General features: G+C 42.0%; 3 protein-coding genes across 6 annotated transcripts in view; 2 read left to right on the forward strand and 1 right to left on the reverse strand.

Annotated features, from left to right (window-relative positions):
- LOC147253397 (DENN domain-containing protein 3-like) overlaps positions 1–10,287 on the forward strand; it is a 16,091-nt gene extending 5,804 nt beyond the window's left edge. The window contains exons 11-29 of the mRNA XM_086218572.1: positions 11–130; positions 550–665; positions 822–977; positions 1,078–1,174; positions 1,377–1,480; positions 2,133–2,320; positions 2,482–2,641; positions 2,854–3,049; positions 3,130–3,298; positions 4,982–5,241; positions 5,319–5,489; positions 5,574–5,703; positions 6,348–6,455; positions 7,328–7,467; positions 8,019–8,179; positions 8,287–8,423; positions 8,594–8,712; positions 8,963–9,100; positions 9,342–10,287. Coding sequence (XP_086074698.1) covers positions 11–130; positions 550–665; positions 822–977; positions 1,078–1,174; positions 1,377–1,480; positions 2,133–2,320; positions 2,482–2,641; positions 2,854–3,049; positions 3,130–3,298; positions 4,982–5,241; positions 5,319–5,489; positions 5,574–5,703; positions 6,348–6,455; positions 7,328–7,467; positions 8,019–8,179; positions 8,287–8,423; positions 8,594–8,712; positions 8,963–9,100; positions 9,342–9,560 — 2,889 coding nt within the window. The 3' untranslated portion in view covers positions 9,561–10,287. The remainder of the gene's footprint in view (positions 1–10; positions 131–549; positions 666–821; positions 978–1,077; positions 1,175–1,376; positions 1,481–2,132; positions 2,321–2,481; positions 2,642–2,853; positions 3,050–3,129; positions 3,299–4,981; positions 5,242–5,318; positions 5,490–5,573; positions 5,704–6,347; positions 6,456–7,327; positions 7,468–8,018; positions 8,180–8,286; positions 8,424–8,593; positions 8,713–8,962; positions 9,101–9,341) is intronic.
- On the reverse strand, positions 9,784–17,759 carry LOC147253398 (potassium-transporting ATPase alpha chain 1). Its single transcript, XM_086218573.1, has 23 exons — positions 17,664–17,759; positions 17,467–17,526; positions 17,172–17,375; positions 16,912–17,025; positions 16,657–16,791; positions 16,426–16,543; positions 16,049–16,317; positions 15,813–15,891; positions 15,449–15,568; positions 15,216–15,325; positions 14,993–15,127; positions 14,727–14,919; positions 14,430–14,605; positions 14,167–14,303; positions 13,658–13,808; positions 13,252–13,420; positions 12,894–13,048; positions 12,641–12,764; positions 12,387–12,532; positions 12,154–12,287; positions 11,226–11,327; positions 10,997–11,088; positions 9,784–10,900 (listed from the first exon to the last, which is right to left on the reverse strand). The coding sequence occupies exons 1-23, from the start codon at positions 17,754–17,756 to the stop codon at positions 10,872–10,874; spliced, it is 3,045 nt and encodes a 1,014-aa protein (XP_086074699.1). The 5' UTR covers positions 17,757–17,759; the 3' UTR covers positions 9,784–10,871.
- Positions 17,760–21,523: 3,764 nt separating this feature from the next.
- The window catches only part of tbrg4 (transforming growth factor beta regulator 4), a 9,609-nt gene continuing 8,632 nt past the window's right edge, over positions 21,524–22,500 (forward strand). The window contains exons 1-2 of one of the 4 annotated variants that reach the window (XM_086217215.1): positions 21,524–21,641; positions 22,085–22,500. The exon at positions 22,085–22,500 is cut by the window's right edge and continues 77 nt beyond it. In XM_086217215.1, the coding sequence (XP_086073341.1) occupies positions 22,182–22,500 (319 nt within the window). In that variant the 5' untranslated portion in view covers positions 21,524–21,641; positions 22,085–22,181. The other 3 variants (XM_086217218.1, XM_086217216.1, XM_086217217.1) reach the window with 3 other exon arrangements.

Consider the following 22,500-nt stretch of genomic DNA (forward strand, 5'->3'; position numbering starts at 1 on the left):
TTTCTTCCAGCCTTTGTCATGGCAGCAGCCTTACGTCCCAGTCCTGGCTAGAGGCATGCTGGACTTCCTCATGGCTCCCACCGCCTTCCTCATGGGCTGCCATCTTTGCCATTTTGAAGAAGTTGCCGCTGTGAGGACTGTTACTTTTCAATGATCCAAATCTGAAAGAAAAAGAGGAAGTGTGAATTTGTGGTAACCGTGGTTTACAAATTCTGTATATTTTTGTGGATGATCAACTGAATTTCTGATAAATCAGTTTTTGTAAGGTTGAGATGTGAGAGGAAAGAAGTCAGTTCCTCCAGAGAGACACACAGTTTCTCTTCCAGATTCAGGTTCATGTTTCAAATTGGATTAGGGGAATTTGACAACTGTTCATCTATGGTGTCATCCTCCATCTAACAGAATACTCACTCGTCTGCTACATTTTTGTGACTGCTTTTTAAAGTAGTTTTAACTAATTGCTATTGATTTAGTTTTAATTAACTTTTTCCCACGGTAGAATATAAATGGATTCAACTGAGATATTCTTTTAAATATTCCTCCCTTCAGGAAACAGACGATCTGATCTTGATCAACATTGATAATGGCAGAGTCTCTTCTTCTTGCTCCGAGACAGTAGACCTACCAGAGATCCCCCCGTCTGCTGCGGACTGCTTCACACAGAGGTACTAATGTGAATGCAATACCATTAAGTACTCTTAGCATCCACTGACCTCAGAAACCCTGGTGGACGTACTGTTTACATGTGAGATGTGTCATTTGACTGATGATAAACTTGACATTTGCCACTGTTCGATCATACAGTATCAGAGTTTTTGCAGGTGTCAGTCTCTGCAGATGCACTTTGACTTAGATCAGTGCCACCATGCGAGCTGCACTGACATCAACGATCAGCGAGCACAGAAAAGAGCATGGCAACACAACCTCAACCACGACATCCAGAGGATCATGCTGGAACTTATTGTCAACATATTCAGGTTTCAAGCTTTTTTCCTAATACATTTTGATGAAACTGTTTTCCTAAAAATACATTTTGTCAATAATTCATATAAATGTATGTGTGCCTGCACTCTGCAGGGATGTTAGCTGTCATCTGAACTATGAACACAGAGTTTTTAACAGTGAAGAGTTCCTGAAAACCAGAGAACCAGCTGAGAAAATGTTTTACATGAAGGTAATCCTGTTTGTTTGTTTTTTTTATTCCATTAAATGGGTTACAACCATTTTGGGGTTTGCAATTCAATAGTACTTCCTACTAGTTTCTGACTTCCATGAATTATGAATTTACATTCAGCAATGCTGGTTGTAACATTTTAACATGTTGACATCAAGTGTTGATCTTGGCTCTCAATGAAATTAATGTGATGATGTTCTAGGTGTTGGAGACACACATCTTCCATTCCTTTCTCAAGGACCGCCTCAGCAGGAAGATGGACAATTTCACTCGCATGGAACTCAGCACTCGTTCTGAGATGCAGAAGTAAGATGTCCATCCTAAATAATGATGAAAAGCAAAAACAGGCAGGCACATCCAAAGAGTCAGCTCTAGGTGCAAGACATCATGTCAATTTGAAAAATACTATCTGTCATGAGGAAACACCAGAGGCAGTAATAATAAGTGAGTCTAAAATTAATTGGCCCATGATCATCAGTAACATGAAGAAGTAGAAAAGTGTAGGACCTAAAATTGAACCTTGAGGAGCTCCACAATGCTTTTCGTAACTCCTGGAGGAACATTCATACTTTTATTGCTTTCATTAATAAGACAACACACATTAAAATGTAAACCTTTAAATTTTTTCTCCCCACAAATTGAATGTAATTATTCCAAAGATAATAAACTACTGTAAATTTAAGCCATCCAGTTTATCTGATTTCAGCAAAGTCTACTCCTGAAATTAGATGTATTGTACAGGAGCGTTGTGATTTACATTTGAATCTGTCTTTATTGTATCCATGTAACTCCTGCAAACAGGCACCAAATAAATGTTTGAAATATTAATCATACTACTACCATTCCCTCATAACTGAGCTCCTGCACCAAATGTTTGTTTTTTGCTTTTATCAGATCTAAAGGCTTTGTTTTGCATGTACTTGAGCAATACTACTGTAATCTATCTTTTGTCTACTAGGATGAAGGCTATGGTTGAAGTCCCACGCAGACCCACTATGCAAGAGATTCAAGCCCGAAGAAGGAGCTCCATTACTGAGAAAAGTCTGATTAAGAGACCGGTGATGAGCCTACCAAACCTCGGAGATGATCAAACCATCATTTTCCAAAGAAACACCCTGCTGACCAGGATCATCATGCCTGACACTGGTGAGACCAGAGAGGAATATACCAGCTTAGCAGAGCGAACTGATTATGGGCTTCATAAACTGATAAACACTGAAAAAATGTCAACAGAGTGGCTGAGAAATGTTAGAAGCTCTGTAAAACTCTCCCTCTTTATCTCCCTTTCCCCCTTCTCTGTCTCCCAGCTCTAAGAACACCTCCCAGGAATATAAAGGTGTTTAAGCTCCCACCCTTCCCAGTCTGTCTGTCCTTCCATTCTGTCCAAGGTTATTACAGTGAACTGATACAGCTGTTTGGAAAGGCCATCGCCTCTGTCCAAAATGAGAACTCGACTCTGCTGGCCAGGTGTTGTGCTGTTCTCAGTCTTGTATTAAGTCGCTATATACACGTATAGTTGTCTAATATTTATAAATAACACACATGAATATGATCTTTCTTGCGGTTTAAATTCCTCCACACATTCCACCACCCAAATCCAATGTTCCACATAAAAACATGTGTGGTTTGTCAATCTTGCTCCAAACTTGAACACTTGAATAAAACACTTTTCTCTATAGATTCTACTACCTGCGTGGTTTCATCAATTCATTGTGTTTTCGGCGCCTGGATGCTCTGAGTGATTTCCAGACCCTCTATAAGACCGACACCGCCATCTTCCCTACAGAGCTGGTCACATGGCTTGTGGACTCACTGCACCGAGATGAGAGACAGCAAGCCAACAGACGACCTGAGCTCAAAAGACTCATCCTCAAGGTCATTGTGCTCACTTGGTGAGGTAAAGATTATTGAAGGATAGCATCAGATGTGATAACTTGATGGCTCTCTACTCACAGGTGAAGACAGAGAATGAGAAGCCGTTGGTGCAGCCTGATGACCATGTTAAGAAGTTTAAACTTCCTCAACAAAATCTGCAGCAGGAAGATTTTGTGCGTTGTATTCAAGAATGTGGAATAGTGAAAGATGTAGCAACCATACACCGTTTATTTGATGCTCTTACGGAAGGTAAGTTAAGAAGGGAAGTGGGATGTGATTTAGATGTTTGATATTTTTATTCAATCTGATTCAATAGCTTTTACTCAAACATATATAACTGTTCAAATCAGCAGCACCTGTGATGATAATTCAAGTTCCATAGTCATCGTGAAAGAGCTTGTTTTGCAGCCTGTCTGTAGAACTGGACGAGACAGGATCTTAACTGACACAACAAACACAACACAACAGTGGCAACACAGTAGTTATTTTCTCCATCAGCGTCACATGAAAACTATTGACTCTATCACAGTGTAAATTACTGGCATGACAGTCAAGCAGCTGCCTGACGATCTGTTACCCTCCTTCGATGAAACAAGCGGAACGTACAGTCTGTGCTGCATGCTCTTTTTTTTTTTTGCTTACACACGCAGGCACATTTTAGAAGATGTGTTTACTCTGCCTTTAATATAGACATAAAAAAATGGTTGGGTCTTTTTAGAATGAATCAAGTTCATTGTTTGGGGTAATAAAAAAATGACTAATCAAATAACTCACAAATGCTATTTCAGCATTAAAGGTGTAGTGAAGAATGTCTGCCTCAATCTGCTGGTAGTTACAGTCATTACAAGCAACTGGGCCTATTTGAAAGCAGCCTGTTCTGTTTTTGTGGCTGTGAGACAGTGGATATGTGTTTGGAGCGTCAACTTCTGTGAAATGACTCATGTCATTAGGGTTGCATCTACTTCATATGATAACATGCAGCAGATCTGAAAGAGCCAAATTATTCAACTGCATTCAAGTTAGCAGACAGCTCACTGGAAGTAGTTGGGTCAGCTGGTGTAAGTCTTGCAGTTTCCATCCACCCACCAGTGTGGGAACATCACCACAGATATGAACTCCACATACTGTGAAATTGGCTGCACGGTGGTGCAGTGGTCAGCACTGTCACCTCACAACAAGTAGATTCTGGATTCGAGCCCCGGCTCCATCACAGGATCTTTCTGTGAGTCTCCATGTTCTCCCTGTTCCTGTGTGGGTTCTCTCTGGTACTCCAGCTTCCTCCCACAGTCCAAAGACATGCAAAAGGGATGAAGCTATTAAGACTCTAAATTGGCTGTGAGTGTAAATGGTTGTCTGTCTACATGTGTTGGCCCTGCGATGGATTTGGTCGGTTGATGCACTACAGCTTTTAACTCTCATTGGAGGGGAGATATCTCCCAGGCAATGATTCAAATCTAAGAAACAAACAAGTCTGGGATGAAAAAAGTGTACTGATGATATAAGATCAGTCATTTTAATGATCCTTAGAGGAAATCCCAGTTATACTGAGTACATTTAATGAGCAAGTCAAAGGAAAACAGACTCGTTGGGAAGTTGAGAGCAACAGAGACATGAGAAAAAGATGTCATGGTATGACTGATTCTCTACTTCACACAAATTCTTTGAAGCCACTTAAGAGTAATTGCTTATTTATACATACTTTTCCCATCTTTGTTTTTTATTTGACGTGACCAGCAATCATGCATGGTTAGACACCAAAGCAGACAGGACATCAAAACCAAATGACTCAAGAAGTGCAAGATAAACAATAAAAAATAGTCATGATGTAATATGGAAAATGTGTGTGTGTGTGTGTGTGTGTGTTTTATATAGCTTTTATTTGAACTCCTTTTAACTGTGTGTTTCTTTGCCTTTTATGTGTTTATGTTGCAGGCCAGTCAAATCATGTGGACCCTGAACTCTTTAAAGCTTTCTATACCTTCTGGAAAGAAACTGAGGTTGAAGCTCAAGATGTCAACCTTCCGTCTGAGATCATTGATCACCTTGACAATTGCGAGTGTGTCTACAAGTTGTCATCTTGTGTCAAGACCTCTCACGGTGTTGGTAAAATGGCCATGACGCAGAAACGTCTGTTTTTGCTTACAGAAGGACAGCCGGGCTTCCTGGAAATCACAATGTTCAGAGATATACAGGTAGAAGGTGTTGCTGGGTAAAATCTTGTCTTCATTCTTTGAATCCTGTTGACTAACCCTCATCTTCCTCTGCGCAGGAGGTGAAGGTTGCATCAGCTCCTTTCCTGCTGGTTCGGATTCCTTCCCTCCGTATTCGGACCTCTGGCAGGCTCGAAGTGTTTGAGGCCAACCTGAAAACAGAAACTGAACCCTGGAACCTTGTGATCAAAGAGATGTGGGCTGGACGAAAGATGGCCGACCAACATAAAGTAAGACACACCTATACCACAGATACTGAAACATTTCGGCTCTGTTGTATTGAAATATCATTGAGTTGATTTGTTTTCGTTTAGGACCCTCAGTACATGACCCAGGCCCTGACCAATGTCTTGTTAATGGATACTGTCATGGGCTGCCTACAGACCCAGAGGTCCATCTGCGCTGCGTCAAAGCTGGCCTACTTTGACAAAATCAAACATGAAGGTCAGAGCTCACCCCTCGACTGTCCGGCTTCTCTGTTCGTGCCACAAGATGGGTAGTTTGAACAAATTACACTGAAACAAGGGAACAGAATTAAATGTGTGCCCAACTAAAAGTAGAAGCAGATTGTGGTAAATGCACTTTTTTTTATTAAACATAGTGAGTGAATCAATTTCCTGGTCCAAGTAGCTGTGTTTTTATGTGTGCGTTGAAAACATTCTTGTGTTCTTAGAGCTCTGTCATGGGAAACAAAGTGGCTCAGACTGCAGCCCTGTTCTTGTCAGTAACACTTTGAAAACATGCACAAAGATTTTGGAGCGACTGAGGCAAACAACTTTCAAGAATATCACAGTATCACTTAGGACTGTTTGGTTTGTGCCCTTCCTCTTGTTAAGAACACCATGTGCAGCTGCATGTTCGGTTGGGAGCAAATCTATTAACTGGTACATGTGGCTGCAAAAAAACTAACAGCTTATACAGAAAATAAACAAATTAAAGAACAACAAGCACTTGCTTCCTTATTTTGCTTGTTGACACCTACATGTTGATTCCAGAACTCACTGCCATCATAACCTTCTCTTTGTCTCTGATTTCCTTGCTGCTTTTCCCCCCTTCATCATTAATTCATTGCGTTTGTTCCTTACCAGTGCCCATGATGGTGCCTAAAACCACCTTGGAGACCCTAAAACACAAGATCAACCCGTCACTGGACCTGGCCGAGCCTCAGACTGTACATGTGCTGCTATACACACCAGGTACCACTTTGCGCAAGATGTGATTTTTATATGCTGAGACATATTGAATTTTGTTTTGTTAACATACAGAGTATTATATATGTGTTATGAAGGTTATTTGACACACAACCTTTCTGCTTCTTTAAACTGACACACAATCCGCACAACATTACTATCTGACACAGTGTTCCTCTCTGTTCATCTGATTGTCAAGGCTGTTTACAACTCAAGCAATAAAAGAAGCCTCTGTTTAGTGATAATAGGATTATGTGCTCGGTACACTCAGTGGTCATAAACTCAATTACTGTCATTATCATGTGACAGTTTCTATTTTATCTCTGTGGAAATTACGAAGTGACTACAGTTAGCTGTCATGTAAAGTCACAAGACCTACTGTCAAGTGTTGTTCGGTAAACCCAAATGGGCCTTTGGGTCAGAGAGAGGACAAGTACGTGGATATTTACTGAGTTTCTTCCTGGAAACAAGCCATTTTCACTCAAGAGGAATTAGCATGTTGCTATCAAACTGTGAAAAAGAATGACAACGCATGCCAAACCACAAAACAACATGAATTAGGATAGATGGTTTGGGGCGGTTGGTTTCATAATACCATGTTTTTCAAAAAAATTGAGCTGAGCAAGCTGAATCATGAACTACAGGCTCATTGTGACTGGATTTATTAGGTTTTCTTTAGCAATTAGCTCCATTTTTTTGGGAACTCTCCTGTTAGTCGGTGAGCTTTTTTATTGACTGATGATTGTAAAGTTATTTTGTATTGATGCACGCCGTAAGCAAATCAGCTACAAAGTACAAATGGCTTGTGCTTCATAGCAACTTTAACACTATAAACAACCCACTAAAACACTGACTTCACTGTCCCTGTGTTTCTTCAGGTCAGTTGACATGCAATGCCTCGAAAAGTGAGATGAACCCAAAGCTGTGGGTGGCTCTTAGCGGGGGTAAAGTGGTTGTATTCGATGCGGCTACCTGGTCCATGCTGCAGGACTCCATCCAAGCCGGAACGTCACAGCTGGTGAGAGCAGTCAAGCTGCGCTCCATATCATAAATACATATTTTCCAAGATCCATCACCGAGACGGTTCTATTAAAGTAGGTTGATGTTTTATGCTTTAAGCTTGACGTGCGCCAGTGAATTTTAATGCAGTTTTATTTGAACATGAATAGTTTGAGATTTGAGTTTGGGCAAAAATAACCCATACCCATTTGCAAAGCTGCTGTCTCGATGAGACGACTAATAGAACTCTTACCTGTCAATTAAAATGTAAGGCTGTAGCCTGTTTGTGTATGTCAGCACAAAAACTGCAAACAGGAGATGCAGAGCTAAACACACCCCCACCCAGCCCATCCCTTTTTGTGCTAGCGATTTCCATTCTTTATTCAAAGCTAAATCTTGTTGCTTTGCAATTTCTATCATTATTTTTACAATCTGAATGCAGATATGAATCGCAATTTACTGCATGTAAGATGATTGTATCCTATCAATGATGAAACAATACAGATAATATATAGTATTTACAGACATACTAATAGTCTGAATTATTGTCCCTGTTGTTTCTCCCTGCAGAACTGCATGCTGGGATTGGTCCAGGAGCAGGTCTGGATCGGTTCCCAGGACTCAGTGATCTACATCATTGATACTCACAGCATGTCCTGCAACAAACAGCTGACAGAGCACAGACAGGAAGTTACTGGACTCACAGTGGACACGGGAGATCAACATAACACGTAGGGACATGTCTGTCTTCAGCTCAGTTAGCATATGGCAGCACAGTCGCTGCGTTTGAATCTGACTCTCTCTCTCCCACCCCCTCCCCCCACCCCCCACCCCCAAGTCAGCAAACATACTCTTGCAGCTGTGATGGGACCATCCTGCAGTGGGACTCTTGCAGTCTGAAAGTGAAGCGACAGTTCCACCTCAGCTGTGAGCGACTCTCTTCCATACAGATCCATGATGGTGCCCTGTGGTGCTGTAAGTGTACTTTTCTGGTTACATGCACTTGTCAGTATAAATAAGGCTCCCTCACAAAGGTGCACTAACAAACAACACGTAACAACAAGCCTCTGTCCCATCTACACATTATTTATACAGTCATTTGGCTAACAAGTGGTGCATCACTGTGACTTGGTGTGTTTTTGCAGGTTGTGATGACGGTATAGTGGAGCTGAGAAAGGGCGGGACACCACAAAGAAGGGTGGTGATTCCCGATGACCTACGGAGCATGCCCAGCAGGTTCAGCAGCTTTCTTGTCATCCCAGAGGTGATTTAAGGAGAAATCCTCTTCATGTCATCAGCAACTGACGTTCGTCTGTCAGTGAATGTAACCCTTTTCCAAGCTAAGCAGAAATTCAACAATTCCCAGCTAAACACTGCTAGTGGCATATCACTGAGAAAAAGAGTCTTTATCTTCAGGTTGAGGTTTCACGACTTCTGCGGGTTCTGCTCAAGCAGCATGTTCAGACCAACTAACGGGATATATTTGTGTGTTTGTTTGTGGATGTTTGTCCCAGCGTGGTCAGTTATGGACAGGGTGTGCAGACTCAGGCGAGCTGTGTGTGTGGCACATGAACAGCCATAATTCTTGTTTCAAGAAAATCTCCCTGACAGGCAGCACAGGAATCACCTGTATTATTCGAGTCAAGGACCAGGTGAGCCATGATTTTCATCCAGAAGCAAAATTATATATTCATGTATTTACTTGAATGTATCTATTTTTTTTTAAAATATACAGTCTCGTGTTTTTTTTTTTAAGGTGTAGCAAAATTACTTGCATTAACAAAAATGCACTGCAAAAAAAATTACTCCCTGGAAATATTACAGCTAAAATGCGCATCCTCCAAACTGCAAACTTTAAACATCCTTACTACCTGTGCTCTTTCCTCTCTTCAGATCTGGGTGGGCTGTCGAGGTAGAAGTGACATCAGCGGTCACAGTGACGGGCAGATGAGAAGTCAGGTGGTGATTGTTGACCCAGAGACTCATACAGTAGCAAAAGAGCTACAGGCTCACACTGACAGCATCCAAACACTCTGCTCTGCTGAGGATCGCTACGTATTGAGCGGTTCTGCGAGGCGCGATGGCAAGATCGCCATCTGGAAGGTGGAGTGAGGAACAGAGGCGGAGAGAGAGGAAGGGAGCAAATTAGGGATGAACATGAGAGAGGAAAGAAGAGAAAAGAAAGCTGACCAGCAGGAGGAATGAGCATTGCCATGGACCTTCACCGCTCATTTTCAGTTTTGATGTTTTCACCTAATAAAATACATATGACAAACATGTAACAAACCATGAAGAGCAGACTGTATTTGGAATGACAACGTGAGGAGAAGCATCATTAACACTTTATTTTTTGGCATCAAAATTGGTTTGATTGATCAATTTTGTTGTAAAAAAAAAAAAAAAAATCCACACATTTCGTTTAGATGTCAGAAGCACTGTAATACAAATCTGCCACATAATGGCTGTCATTACTATTTTCAAGACCAAATACTCATGAATTCCCTGCTTCAAGTGTTTTCATGTGTGAGCCTGGTGTTCTCAAAATAACTTGATCAGGAATCATCTGAAGTAAAAAGAAGAAAAACTCCGCAAGTTTACTCACTTTCTGTCACTTTCAGAGTCTGACGCAGCCTAGTTAACAGCCTAACGTGCACGATTCCGTTTCACACCAATGAACCACTATCGGAGCAGTGCGTTAAAGTTATTTGAAAAGTTGGATTATTATATTAAGATTATATTATAAAAAGTTTCAAGTCGCAACTGTGTCACCTTTCCATCATTTCATGAGAATCATCCTCACTTGAGAAGCACAGATTTGCTTTCTGAGACATAATTTACTTCTGACGTACTTTTGTAATCATCATTTGATTAAATTCAAGGTGACAATGTGGTGCTTGTCTAAATAGTATGAGCTGACAGGTTTTATTTCAAACACTGAATACTCTTAGATGTTCTGAGATACAAACTGAGCGAATCACAAAAAAAACAACAACCCTATTTAAATAGTTGAAATTTTCATCTACAAGATTTAACAGATACTTTTCTGGCTAACAAAGTGTCCAAGCACCTGTTAACCATTGTTGCATTAAGATATACTGTAAACTGCAGAAGAGTACACACGCGTACAAATATATAGTGCATGAAATGTTGCTTGGGTTGATTGACTTCATTAGTATAAAAATCTTTTTTAGTATAAAGGCAGTGAATCCACAACCTACCTGTGAATGATACACGAAGGACTTCAAGATTACTATTTGTCTGTGAATTGATTTTGGCAAACAGAAACGTAGAATTTAGTTTATATTAATAGACGGGTTAATCTATAAATGCATAGATCACAAAGGAGAGAGATGGATGAGGAATCAGGTAAAGTCACTCAGGCATCGCAGCATTCTGTGAGTGATGATTGATGGGTTTCTGGTCTCAGTAATACAGTTCCTGATCCCACCAGCCTAAGAGAGAACAGATTATACTCATTATTAAAGACAGCTGAATAGATGGTGAGATGATGATGGCGGGGATTTACTGGTCCGACAGTCTTTGCTTACTTCCTGGATGTCTTCTGACTCCTAGTTTCCTGATTTCGTCATAAACGAAGATGAGAATACCGTACGGAAGAGGAACAAACCACCACTGGACCCTGCAGAGAAAACTCACATTAGACCAAAGCTTTTAGGCATCAACTTAAAAAAACTCTTGTACTCGTGGATTCCCTTTGATTGGAGGATCCATGAGTTTGGATGGTGACTGGCGAACTGAAGCTCTGTGTGACTTCACCTGATAGGCATGAAGTTGAAGATATTGGGCATCCCAGGACAGTAGCAAAGCAAATTACCCAAGCAGAGCTGGAAGACTATGGCAGAAACCAGCACACGGTTCCTGCACACAAATTTAGATGCCCTCATTTTAATGACTACAGTTGTTAATTTTACAAAGGAATTACAAATGGAAGTTAGCACTTTAGGGAAAAGCGCTAGAAAATGGATGGATGGAATCTAGTCCTGCAGATGTAAAAGGAACATGCCAACATATTGGAGGACAAGAGACAAGTGACAAGAGATAGATATCCTTCTCCTGTGCATGGATTAGACAGCTTGAAGAGATCGCTATTTAGCTTAGCACAGTGACTAGTAGTGAATGGGAAGTGTTAGCATACCTCCATCCAAAGTCTTATTGCCCTTCTCCACAACGGTCTTTGTCTGCATTAACATACTAGGATCAGGTATGGTATTCTTTATTAAATAATGATTAAAAATGACGCCACATGATAATTTGAGAATAGGACATACTTTCAGTGATTTCACACTCGAGGAACTTTGGCCGACAGAACAAAACATTTGTTTGTGATGTTTTGATGTTTTTGATTTGATGAGGAGCGGCTGCTGCAACTCATCTTGGCTTACTTTTTCAGAGAGGATGAAGATGATCTATTTGCTGACTTTTGACAGAGGTTTGCTAACACCTCCCACCTACTTCAATTCATCGGGCTAAGCTACATAGCAGTCAGTCAGTCTAAGCTCCCTCATGTACATATACACACACACACACACACACACACACACGCACACACACACACAGAGCAGCGAAGCTTATTTAGCTTTTTGTCTGGCTCTGGAAAAAAATGACAAATGGGGCTATTTCCTTAAAAGTTGGCGTGTTCCTTTACTATCCTGAGGGATCATTGCAGAGATGGACATTTACCGACCTGAAGAAGCCTTGCTGGAACGCAGAGAGACGTCGAGTCTTCCTGATCAGCACGTCTGAGATCTGACAGATCTCTATACTGACAAAAAACACAGTGTAGCACGTATACTCCTGGTACAACCTCTGACTGAAGGTCTGTGTGGCAGAGAATATGACATGATGTATGGGTTAATCGGTTCCCTTAACTGCACAACTAGATGTATTCCTGTCGATTTAAGAAAAATCCATACGAACCCACTCTTGTCCATAACTGTCCTGCAAGTCTTGGAGGTGAACGTTCTCCCAGTAAGAGCGTAGACCTACACACAAGAGTGGATACCAGCCCTCCTGCGCCATCGCAGTAAAATAGTCAGTAAAACCTGCAAAAGACTGGATGGCTCCTAAAACACAGAAAAGCAGCAGGTCAGTGCCCTCTTCCTAGGGCATTCGACCGTGGTAATGTAGTTCTACAAAATGCTTTGTTAACTAGCTCAGAAATGTAGCCTCACCTATCTGGAAGTATGAGTACACAGCCAATGCTTCATTTACCAGACGATCACGACGAGGGTTTCTGGGCTTCAGGTGCATAATGTCACTCTCTGCTTTCTCATAAGCCAGAGACACAGACGGAAACTACAGGAGAGACAGGTCAGCAAACATGGGTGGGTCGTTGCGCAGCTAATATTGATATCCAATCAACACAACAAAAAATCATCGCCAAATTAAAAAGCCTGTTTTCTTGATTATCACATAACAACTCACAATGTCTGTAGCCAGCTCAATGAAGAGGATGGTGATGCAGCCCAGAGGGAGCGGCACACTAACAGTGATGTAGATCAGATACGGAGTCAGCTCTGGAATGTTCTTAGTTAGTGTGTAAGCGATGGACTTCTTCAGGTTGTCAAAAATTAAACGACCTACAGAAACACACAGATGCTCATGTTCTCTTTTAAAGAATTCCACCAGTGATTTTGAATCTAATGGAGTTCAGTATCGGTTATCTATGTATTCCATATATGTTCATTCATACAGATGTCAAAGGTTACAAATACTTTCAAAAACATTTACTTCAAAGTCATTATTAGTAATTTATTCTCATATCCATTACTGTAGATCTCACCTTGCTCCACTCCAGTGACAATAGATGCAAAGTTGTCGTCTAACAGGATCATGTCTGCTGCGTTCTTGGCAGCGTCTGACCCAGCGATCCCCATGGCGACGCCAATATCAGCCTTTTTCAGAGCAGGAGAGTCGTTCACACCATCACCTGTTACAGCAACAATTGAGCCCTGGAGGGACAGAAGATGAAATCTTTTCTCACATGCATGTACTGGACATTAATAATGCAAACCTCTCTCTTCTTCTGCTGCGTCTTTATGAATAATTCTCACGAGGGTGCACTCAAAATATTGGATTTTTTTTTTTTTTAGGGATTTCTAAAAGAAAGACTGCAGGGTAATGAGGGCGCGTGTGTCATAATGTGATTTGTGTGTGTGTACGTGTGTGTCCTTGTGTATTTTTAGTACCAGTCTCTGACAACTCTCCACAATAATCAGCTTCTGCTGGGGAGATGTTCTCGCAAACACCATCTCAGGATGGTTCCGTAGCGCTTCATCCAACTCGTCACCGCTCATCTCTTTCAGCTGACCGCCGCTGATCACACAAGCTCGGGCATCACTGCACACAGACATCACAATCATAATTGCCAGTCTACACACCAGGCCAAAGGCAGATCTGGAAATGACTTTTTACCGAAGCCTTTGTTTGTATGTAAAGTGTATACAGTGCACATTTAGTAGTTCTTCAGTTTAAATAAAGCAAATTATTTTGTAATAAAAAGGAGGTTCTGTATTTTTTGGTAGTGATGTTGAAAACAATGCTTTATTGTTGCGGTGCCCGTATATTACAAAAGATGGACATAATGTGCACGTCAGTCTCTCTGGAGTCTGTGAGGTCAACTGTGAGATGGTCATGTGGAATGAGCGCCGGTGTTGTAGTCATGTGATGTGACAGAGATGAACAGTAACGTCAGTACCGCTTGTTGACTTGTTCAACAGGTATCCGCTTCCTCTGGGCGATATCCTCCACTGTCTCACTGCCCTCAGAGATGATACCTACATTGGCTGCTATGGCCCGGGCTGTAATTGGATGGTCCCCAGTCACCATGACAACCTAAAATTCCAAGACATTCCAAAAAATAACTAGTTACAAGAACGATCAACCAAACAACGACACAGTTCCTTCTAAATTCTGCATGAAGTAAAACTACTACGTAAAATACTTTTCATGTGTACACACCCTGATACCAGCAGTACGACACTTCATCACCGCGTCGGGTACAGTGGCTCTGGGAGGGTCAATCATTGAGATGAGACCAGTAAAGCACAATCCAGATGTGGTGAAATTCATCTCGTCACCATCAAACTGATAGCCACGAGGAAACTCTTTCTCGTTCAGATAGACATGGCAGAAACCTGGTTTGAGAGGATTGATAAAATGAGGAAATATTGCGTGTTACACGATAGATACTGTTAAATTCATCGTATACAGAACCATCTTTATAGTTCCTCTTAATCAGCACATGCAAATAGATACCCAGTACTCTTTCTCCCAGTCCTCCCAGGTCCATGTAGGCTGTCTGGAAAGCCTCTTTCCACTGGTCATCCAGAGGCAGCTCCTGTCCTTTGATCAGAATGGTAGAACATCGCTCCAGGATACGCTCTGGAGCTCCCTTCATCACCAGCAGGTATCGAAGGTCCAGAGGATCATCCAGTTCATGGATAGACAGCTGAGGACAGGGGGAGGGTTAATAGAGGGGGCCTGTGCTCTCATATCCACCATCAATCTCTTCCTGCTCTTACCTGGAACTTGTTGGTGGAATTAAAGGGCACTTCCACCACCTTTTTGAAGCGATTACGATAGTCCATAATGTTCCCAATGGTGAGCTCGGTGAACTTAAGCAGGGCAGTTTCTGATGCATCTCCAACCACCAGCCTCTGATGATGAGCAACAACAAGAAAAATCAGACCACTTTTACAGTAGTGCGTTACAAGACAGGGATGGTGTTGAAGAGTAAATGTGTACCTTTGGAATAGGAATTCCTTCCTGATCAGGTCTGAAAATAGCTCTGTTACACAAGGCAGCAACTCTTGCTAAGAAACGCCATGTCTCAGATGATTGGTCAAAACTCTGACCTGGACACCAGCAGACAATGTTAAAAAAAACACCATTAAACCTTTTAATCCCAACACATAAAATTTCTAATTGTGGCAGTGGAGCAAGAAGGACACCCAACAGGTTTTTATCCACCAGTTTACCTGACTGGTCTTCAGTGGTATCAGCAGCATGGACGTGGTTGTCAAACCAGAGATGAGCAACAGTCATCCTGTTCTGGGTCAAGGTGCCAGTCTTATCAGAGCAGATCACTGATGTAGAGCCTTAAAACACACGTAATAATACCAAATAATATGTTTTATTGTTTCAAACACACACACACACACACACACACACACACACACACACACACACACACACACACACGCCAAAAAATGTTTCAGATCAAAAACATATGAGATCTTATTTTACGGCTGTCCTTACTCTTTGAAAAGTTTAACACATTAGAAGTTTAAATGAACCAAACATATAACAAAGGGTCTTGAGAGTCATGTCTGGCTTTTCAACCTAGCGTCTCCACAGCCTCCAGGTTCTTCACAACACAGTTCTTCCTGGCCAGTCGTTTAGCGGTCAGAGACAGACAGACCTGTCAACAGAGACAAGTCCTTTAGTACTACAATGCAAACTTGTTGAAGCAGTCAAATCTTCTTAACATATACCAAATCATAAACATTTATCGGCAATTGAAAACTATACAGACTGTGCCATTGCAAATCTTGGTATCAACATCTGCAGTAACTCACAGTAACTGTAGCCAGCAGTCCCTCTGGCACGTAAGCCACCACAATAGCCATGAAGAAGATCATAGCCTCCAGGAAGGCGTATCCGATAAACATGGCAACGACAAAGAAGGTGAACCCAAAAAAGATAGCAAGACCAGCAATGATGTCCACAAAATGTTCAATTTCGATGGCGATGGGTGTCTTCTCGTTACCGACGCCACTTGCCAAGCTGGCAATGCGGCCGATGATGGTTCGGTCACCTGTGTTGATGATCACACCAGTAGCTACACCTGGAAAGGAGAGGAGGTCCAACTTGAAGTTACAGTGTATTTTTAGTACAGTAGTGGATCAAAGACCGTATCCCAAAATAATGTCGTATAAATCAGGACAAAATGTACCTTCCAGACAGGTGGTGGAGAAGAACGCGATGTTCCTGGTCTCCAGCGGATTCTCGTGAGTACATTCAGGGCTCCTTGTCTGTGGTTCTGATTCCCCTGTTAAGGATGAGTTGTCCACCTGGCACACAAGTCCAGACTTTAGGTAACACTGAGCTAAGACTAGAATTGCAACACAGCATGTTTCTCTTGCTTCAGTGCCACAATGTTCTCAACAGTCAGTGCATGTTCTACCTTGCAGCCCTGAGAAGTGATGATGCGAATGTCTGCAGGGACTCGGTCTCCTCCTTTGATCTCCACCAGATCACCAACAACCAACTCATACGCATTGATCTGGTTCTTCTGGCCATCACGGATCACCATGGCTTGCTATTTTGGAAGGTTAAGAGATTCACAAAGATTAAGGGATTAATTCATGATGAAAGATGATTCTGGATTCTGAATCAGGCCATTATGTTGTGACTCAGCTTCTAGTCTTGCGCAGCTTACCTGTGGAACCAGATTCTTAAAGCTGGCAATGATGTTGGTGCTCTTGAACTCTTGATAGTAACCGAAGCAACCAGTTACCACGACAACAGCAATCAGAGTGATAGCCAAGTACAACTGGAGGGAGTAAAAAAAAAGGTTACCAACTCTTTGTCCTTGTCTTTCCTCCAGTATCTCTTTTTTTTCTCCTCAAAATTATCCACGTCAACTATCCTTGATCTTTGCCTTTTACCCCGGTGCCACAAAGCAGAAATACATCTCACATCGTCAAAGCTGGTGAGGTTCCCTCTTGCAAGTTCAATTCCAAAGGCGATGAAACAGATGACAGCTGCGACCCACATCAGGCACTGCAGTCCTCCGGCCAGCTGCCTGGCAAATTTCACATATTCTGGAGTTCCTTTGGGAGGCTTCAGTTCATTAGGACCGTCTCTCTCGAGGACCTGACGGGCAAAGGTCGTGGTCAAACCCTGTGGATGGAGGACAGAAAAACAGATGAAAAAACAATGAAAAATAAATCCGTAATTCACTGTCTTTGTGACAATCTCAGTCGGGGCTCGCCTTAGTAACACTGGTGGTGTATCTCATTTCCAAATCTTCTATTGTAATCTCATGGTCGTCCTGTAGGGGGAGACAAAGGTATCATTGAGCACATTGTAAATGGTTAGACCTGGACAGATGGTAAGATACGTACTTACTTATGGTCTCTAGTGTATCTCTACATTTCCCAGTGTTCAGCTAACTGTACAATCACTTACTATATCCATTTCTTTCTTCATGCCCTCCAGTTTTTCTTTCTTCTTCATCTTTTTCTTCTTCTTCTTGTCCACATGTCCGTCCATCTCGAACATGTCGTAAGTGTCCTAAATGCCAGCAAAAATTATTCAAAAGAATCTAAATGCTTTTCTATGAAACAATTACACACATTTAATCAAGACAGAGATAAAAATAAAAGTGATTTTCGCTCGATGCAGTACATCACATTGGAACACACTGAGTCCTTGCTTTGACATTACTAGTATATTATTACATTTATCAGGAGTACCTTATCAGTTATTGTTGATCTAAATAGTTAAATTGAGGCATTCACATATTAATTGAATGATTTTATTGCTTGACTTTTGTTTAAGGATAAAAAAAACCTTTATGAAAATAAAACCTAGCAGATGTAAAGGGAGGGTGGTCCGTGAAAAAGCCCCAAAAAATGATGAATAGAAAATAAGAAGACTAAAAATAGATAAGATCAATAAAGTATATTTTTTCAGTCCTGGTATAGAACTGGGGGGACGGCACGGCTCAGAGGTAGAGTGGCCATCTAGCAACCGAAGGGTTGTGTCCTTGAGCAAGACACTGAGCCCCTAATTGCTCCTGATGGTCCTGGAATGGACTGGAAACCCATCCAGGGTGAACCCCGCCTCTTGCCCGATGTCAGCTGGGATAGGCTCCAGCCCCCCCTTGACCCTTAATGCATAAGTGGTATAGAAAATGGATGGATGGACGGGTATAGAACTGAGGGTTACCAGTTCTCAGAGGCTAAAATAGGCGGTAGATGTTTGGTCATATCAGACGACAATATAAGAAACCTACCTGTACTCTTATATGGGGTGCAATTACAACTGTTATATATCAAGATTTTGTCCAAAAATTCCGACATAGATTAAAATCTCATTCACATCTCCTGCAGTAACAGGAAATGTTCCTTTATTCTACATAATATTTGTATGAACATCATGCTTGGACTCCTACCTTTTTACTCATGGTTGCTTGTGGGAAGGGGGACTGCTCTCCCAAATCAATGGAGGTCCAAACAACTCGATCCTTTTTTGTCCCCGAAATTTTGGCTGCCAGTTAATTGTCCAGGCCCTGAACGTACACACACCCTGTTTCGCCCTCTCATTCACACACACAAGAACAGGTCAAGTGTGCTTGAATAGCCTTTTATACCCGAAACTCCCCTATGCACGTACACACAAACGGTATGTACACACACTTCTGAACTATCCAAAAACAATGTCACCCCTAGTCAGGTCACACACACATATCCACACACTCCTATCATAGGCAATGCGTAGGCTTGTGTGTCTTTGGTATCTCTAATCTGTCGTTTGCATTTTTTTTTTCTGATTAAACCGACTGAAGTAAAGAGCAAAGGACCAGAGAAGGTTAAAACACACCAATGTCATCTCTACCAGCCTGCCAGCACTGCATCAGTTCCCACCCAGTACTCCTTTCCACTGCAAGAGACCTCCATTGGCAGCTGTCTGTCTATCTATCTATCTATCTATCTATCTATCTATCTATCTATCTATCTATCTATCTATCTTTATGTGTACTCATAGTCTGTATATCAAAAATTTGTCTCAGGTGATTAAAGTTTCAGATTCTTAATCTGGTGTGCCGATCTCTTAATTTCTTGCAAGTGATTAAAGTTAAAGTGCATACTGTCCTCTTCTAAATAAAGTAAACTAACCATACTACATTTCAAATGTGGTGATAGGGTTTTAATTTTAGTACAGATGTTTTCACAACAGCTCAAATGTGCCAAGAAAACTGATCAGGGATATGAAAAAAAAACAACAACCCCATATTATGTGTTTTTTTAATTTTTTCATAGGTGACATTTGAGCTGCTTCTGCGAAAGGTCAACCGGTGGAGGTTACTGAGCACATCTTAGTTACAAAGACAAGCCTCCATTTGTAATATTAGTTCGACATTTCTATTTCTAACCTCTGTTGTTCAGGGACATTCAACCTGTACTGATAGGCTGCCTCTCTTTCACACTCTCTTGTACAGTATATCAGACATGCGTCAGCAGTGCTCAGAGAAAAGGACAACTTAACTTTGGAGGTAAGAAACTGTTAAAGAAATAAATACTTTTCGTGTTTTTCCTTTTTTTGTGGGCTAAAAACATCCCACTCAACATGCACAGTAAATATTTCAGCACTTTTTAACATGGGAATTCATGAATTCCAGTCTCCACTGAATCATGTTTGATCGTCCTGTGTCAAGTAGCCGGAAGTCAAAGTGGAACTAAGGTCACTTTGTCCCTTAACTGTTCATTCCAAGAACATGCAGCATGCTGGGTAAATAAAAGCCAGGTGAGATAAGCTGTGTGCAGCACAACATACCGTGGAGTGACAGTAGTTTAGTGATCAAGGTGATGCCACATACCAGGCTGTTTTACTGGCTACCCTACCTGCACTTTGGTGGTGTGTGTTTGTGTGTGTGTGTGTGTGTGTGTGTGTGTGTGTGTGTGTGTGTGTGTGTGTGTGAGAGAGAGAGAGAGAGAGAGAGAGAGAGAGAGAGAGAGAGAGGACAGGAGAAGATGGAATGACAGAGAAACAAAACGCGAAGCTGAACATAAGTATTCAATCTTCCCTTGGCAGCTCAGTGTGCAAATTATCCCAATCACTCCACCCCAACTTTTCAATCATATTTTGATTTGAATGGACTTACAGCATTGCACCACACACATCCATGTAGGACTGTCACGTGTATACTGTAGTATTCACTTATCTGGGGTGTTAAAGAGTCATGTTCATTAAAAAAAATGTGTTTTTAAAACCATGTATTCTGACACTATCCAGATTGTGAACTTCATTGACCCTGCCCCAGGTGGAGGAGTTCAAGTTCCTGGGGTTTTGTTCACCAGCAAGGGTAAGATGGATTGTGAGGATTGGTGTGGCGTATCCAGTGATGCTCACCTATGGTCTGAGCTTTGAGTAATGACCAAAAGGATGAGATCGCGCGTACAAGCAGCCAAAATGAGTGAGGGTGCCTGAGTGAGAAGATCCACTATCTGGGGGGAGCTTGGAGTAGAACCGCTGCTCCTCCACATCGAAAGGGGTCCGATGAGGTGGTTCAGGCATCTGGTCAGGATGCCTTCCACACGCTTCCCTAGGGATGTGTTCAGGGCGTGTCAAAGCGGTAGGAGGCCTCGGGGTAGACTCAGGACCTGTTGGAGGGACCATGCCTATCGGCTGGCCTTGGAACGCTTCAGGACCCCTCGCAAAGCACTGGATAAAGTACCCAGTTTTGTCTGGGTCTCTCTGCTTTGTCTTTTTTTTTTTTTTTTAGTCAACTTTATTTGTTTAGCACCAAATCACCCCAAAAGTTATCTCATGACATTTTACAAGTAGAGCAGGTCTAGCACCACACTCCTTCAATGTATTTACACCCAACAATTCTCCATGAGCAAGCACATCCTGCAGCAGCCACAATGAAAACCTTCCTTTTAACAGGCAGGAAAGTTGAGCAGTCCAGGATGAATGGGGTTGGACTTCTGCTTTGACTGGTAAGGGGTAAAAACCATGTTTGACTCAACCCAGAGTGAGCAGAAGCAAGATGAATGGAACGATTCTCGTATTCTTCATTCAACCATTTTCTTGAGAACTCATAAAGACTCGACTATATGATCTGCACTTGGCCTTGTAAAAATTAGTCAAGTCCTCACCAGCTATAGGCGTAATGGTCGGAGTTTGCATAGATTCATAACTCTGCATGGTATAATGACTTAAGTGCTTGTGCGTATATATTTAGTATGATAAAAACAAAAAAGTCTCAATCAAAACATTATGCTTTTATATATATTCAACAACTTCAACAATTAACTGTTTCGAAACCGGGAGACGCGTCCACACGTGACGTAAAGACGTCGCGTTACGTCATTTTCCAGCGACATTCCGGTACCTGAAGCTGCATGTGAGGTCCCTTACGTTAAAAGCTCTTAAACCGAGGTAATTCCTGTATTTCTGTGACCTCATATGGCTGTGTGAGATGTTTCTACTTACGATTTTATAAATAACGCCCGGACGTGTGAGAGGAAGCGGGAAAAAGCCGCTGGTTAGCAGCGATCGATCATTTCCGCGACAAGGTCAGTTACGTGTTCACACGGCTAACAACCTCCGGGTTTGCCTGGTAACTGACAGGCGCCTTTTCAGTGTTTAAAAGTCACAGTTGTAATAACTACTGCTCGTTTAAGGTCTTTGTATGGCGTTTATGCTATTCCCCAAGAGCTGGTTATTGATAATCGGAACGGTAATCGCTAATGAAAGAGATGGTTGTCATGAAGTACCTTCTTTATAGCATTCTGTTGTTTAGTGAATGTTTCACAGAGCCAAATTCAGTTCATTTTTGATTTCACTGCATGCACATGACATATTGTTTACTGCTGTCTCAGGTCAAATGTATGATGGTGACACTGGCTGCTGCCTCACCGTGATATCGTCATCTCATCTGTATCCCATCCGCAACTGCAGGCTTATTTCTTGAGCCCAATGGCTGGTCGCCTCCTAGCCAGATGTACCCGTCTGTTCTTCAGTGCCTCCTCACTGGCTCCAGCGGCAAGCGTCGCTCCATTTGTGCAGGTGCAGAGGGCTCAGGGATGGTCTTCTTTTGTCTCAGTGCGGCAAATACATGAAAAGAGGCAGGAGAACAAGTCTACCAAGAACCAATTTTATCATGCACAAAGCAAACTGGATGAGCTGTTGGATAAGGCACTCGTACCAGAGGATGTTCTGTTGGCCTGGAAAAAACATGGAGGGAATGGAAACCAAGCTGCCCGTGCTCTGGTTTCATGGAGGGTATTGAAGATGA

This window comes from Aulostomus chinensis, chromosome 11 (genome assembly GCF_037954235.1).
Source record: "Aulostomus chinensis isolate RoL2024-O1b breed Wild chromosome 11, RoL_Achi_v1.0, whole genome shotgun sequence".
Taxonomy (NCBI): domain Eukaryota; kingdom Metazoa; phylum Chordata; class Actinopteri; order Syngnathiformes; family Aulostomidae; genus Aulostomus; species Aulostomus chinensis.